This window comes from Sinocyclocheilus anshuiensis, unplaced genomic scaffold (assembly GCF_001515605.1).
Source record: "Sinocyclocheilus anshuiensis isolate Anshui unplaced genomic scaffold, SAMN03320099.WGS_v1.1 C32780201, whole genome shotgun sequence".
Lineage (NCBI taxonomy): Eukaryota > Metazoa > Chordata > Actinopteri > Cypriniformes > Cyprinidae > Sinocyclocheilus > Sinocyclocheilus anshuiensis.
Genome location: NW_015619982.1, coordinates 1 through 1,448, shown reverse-complemented (window position 1 = coordinate 1,448; position 1,448 = coordinate 1). Strand labels below are relative to the sequence as shown.

Here is a 1,448-nt window from a genome sequence, read left to right as displayed (position 1 = left end):
AGAACCGGCTCAAAAGAACGATTCGTTCAAGAACCGAACATCACTTGCTAGTCTGTCAGCGGATGAGGGGCTTTCTGCCATAAACTGGTGTAGGTTAATATCTCGTTCTAACTGCGTTGAACTTTAACACGGTTTCTCTTCAAGTAAGTTACACGAGTGAGACAGCGACGCCAAGGGTAAACTGCTCGCGTGCATGTAAATTACATTATTCTAATAATCCATATTATAATCCATATTTAATTTCGGGTTTGTGAAAGTGCTTATTTTCTTAACAGATGGCTAGTTCAAGAAAAGTGGTCGAGTTTTTCTATGATATTGTTTCTCCGTATTCCTGGCTGGCATTTGAAGTGCGTATTGTTTTTCTCCTTTAACGTAGCGTTAGTTAATTGCAATCCAGTTTGCTCAAGATGTTCTCATATAATGTGTTGATTTTGTGTTTTAAGGTGCTGTGTCGCTATAGACATGTTTGGAACATCGACCTCAAATTTAAACCAGCATATTTAGGGGGAGTCATGCATGACTCGGGTAATGGGTGTGTTTGTATATATAAATAATTAAAAACAGTTCTAGATTCTTTAGTGAAAATGTGTTTCTATCTCGTCTAAGAATGCATTATGTGTTTTTTTAAAATACCAAAAGAATGTGGTATTTATGTTGCATTGTTTTATAAATTAGTTCATATATTATCAAATTTCTTCTATTTTTAGGCAATCGGCCCCCTGGAATGGTCCCAAATAAGTTTCATTACATGACCAAAGATCTGGAGCGGGTGTCTGGCTATTTTGGCGTTCCTTTGTATCCACCTTCAAACGTTTTTGAGGCAATATTTGAGAAAGGTATTCAAACCATGACCAAATGCACAATGCAAGCTATACTTGCAGATTTTTTTCTGTCATATAGATATGTTTTAAGAGCAATTTTTGTTTAAGGGAAAATATTTTGTAATCACTTTCTGTCACAATCTCTTATCGTCCATCTTTCCATGTAGGCACTTTGAATACCATGCGTTTTGTGACAGCTGTAGCAGAGAAGGAAAAAGAGGGAGACATGCTGGTGGAAAGGGTATCTAGAGAGCTCTGGAAAAGAATCTGGAGCACTGATCAGGACGTTACCCAGCCTGCCTCCCTTACTGAGGTATCCTATACCCAAGATTAGCTGTTTTTAAAAGAAGAGGTGTCGGATGCAGAACCTGGTTTGTAAAATTGCTAATTAGAATTAATTTACATGTTCTATCACCTATTATTATGCCATAAAACTATATACATGAAAATTTTCATCATAACCTCTGTTGTACTTCACCACTATATTAAAACAGACTTGTTTTGTGTTGCACAGGCAGGATTAAAAGCAGGTCTCTCGGCCAATGAGTTGGAGGAAATTCTGACCCTCTCCAAATCTCAGCCAATCAAAGACAAGCTGAAGAGTGTCACACAAGAAGCACTGGACTA

At 37.5% G+C, this 1,448-nt stretch overlaps 1 protein-coding gene across 1 annotated transcript; it reads left to right on the top strand.

The window, feature by feature from the left end:
- Positions 1-43: 43 nt before the first annotated feature.
- LOC107682987 (glutathione S-transferase kappa 1-like) lies at positions 44-1,443 on the top strand (the record flags this gene model as incomplete). The annotated part of the gene is made up of 6 exons (XM_016479080.1): positions 44-176; positions 276-347; positions 444-525; positions 708-836; positions 989-1,134; positions 1,336-1,443. Coding segments are annotated over exons 2-6 (537 nt in total), but the record flags the coding sequence as incomplete, so codon positions are not given.
- Between the last annotated feature and the right edge of the window lie 5 nt (positions 1,444-1,448).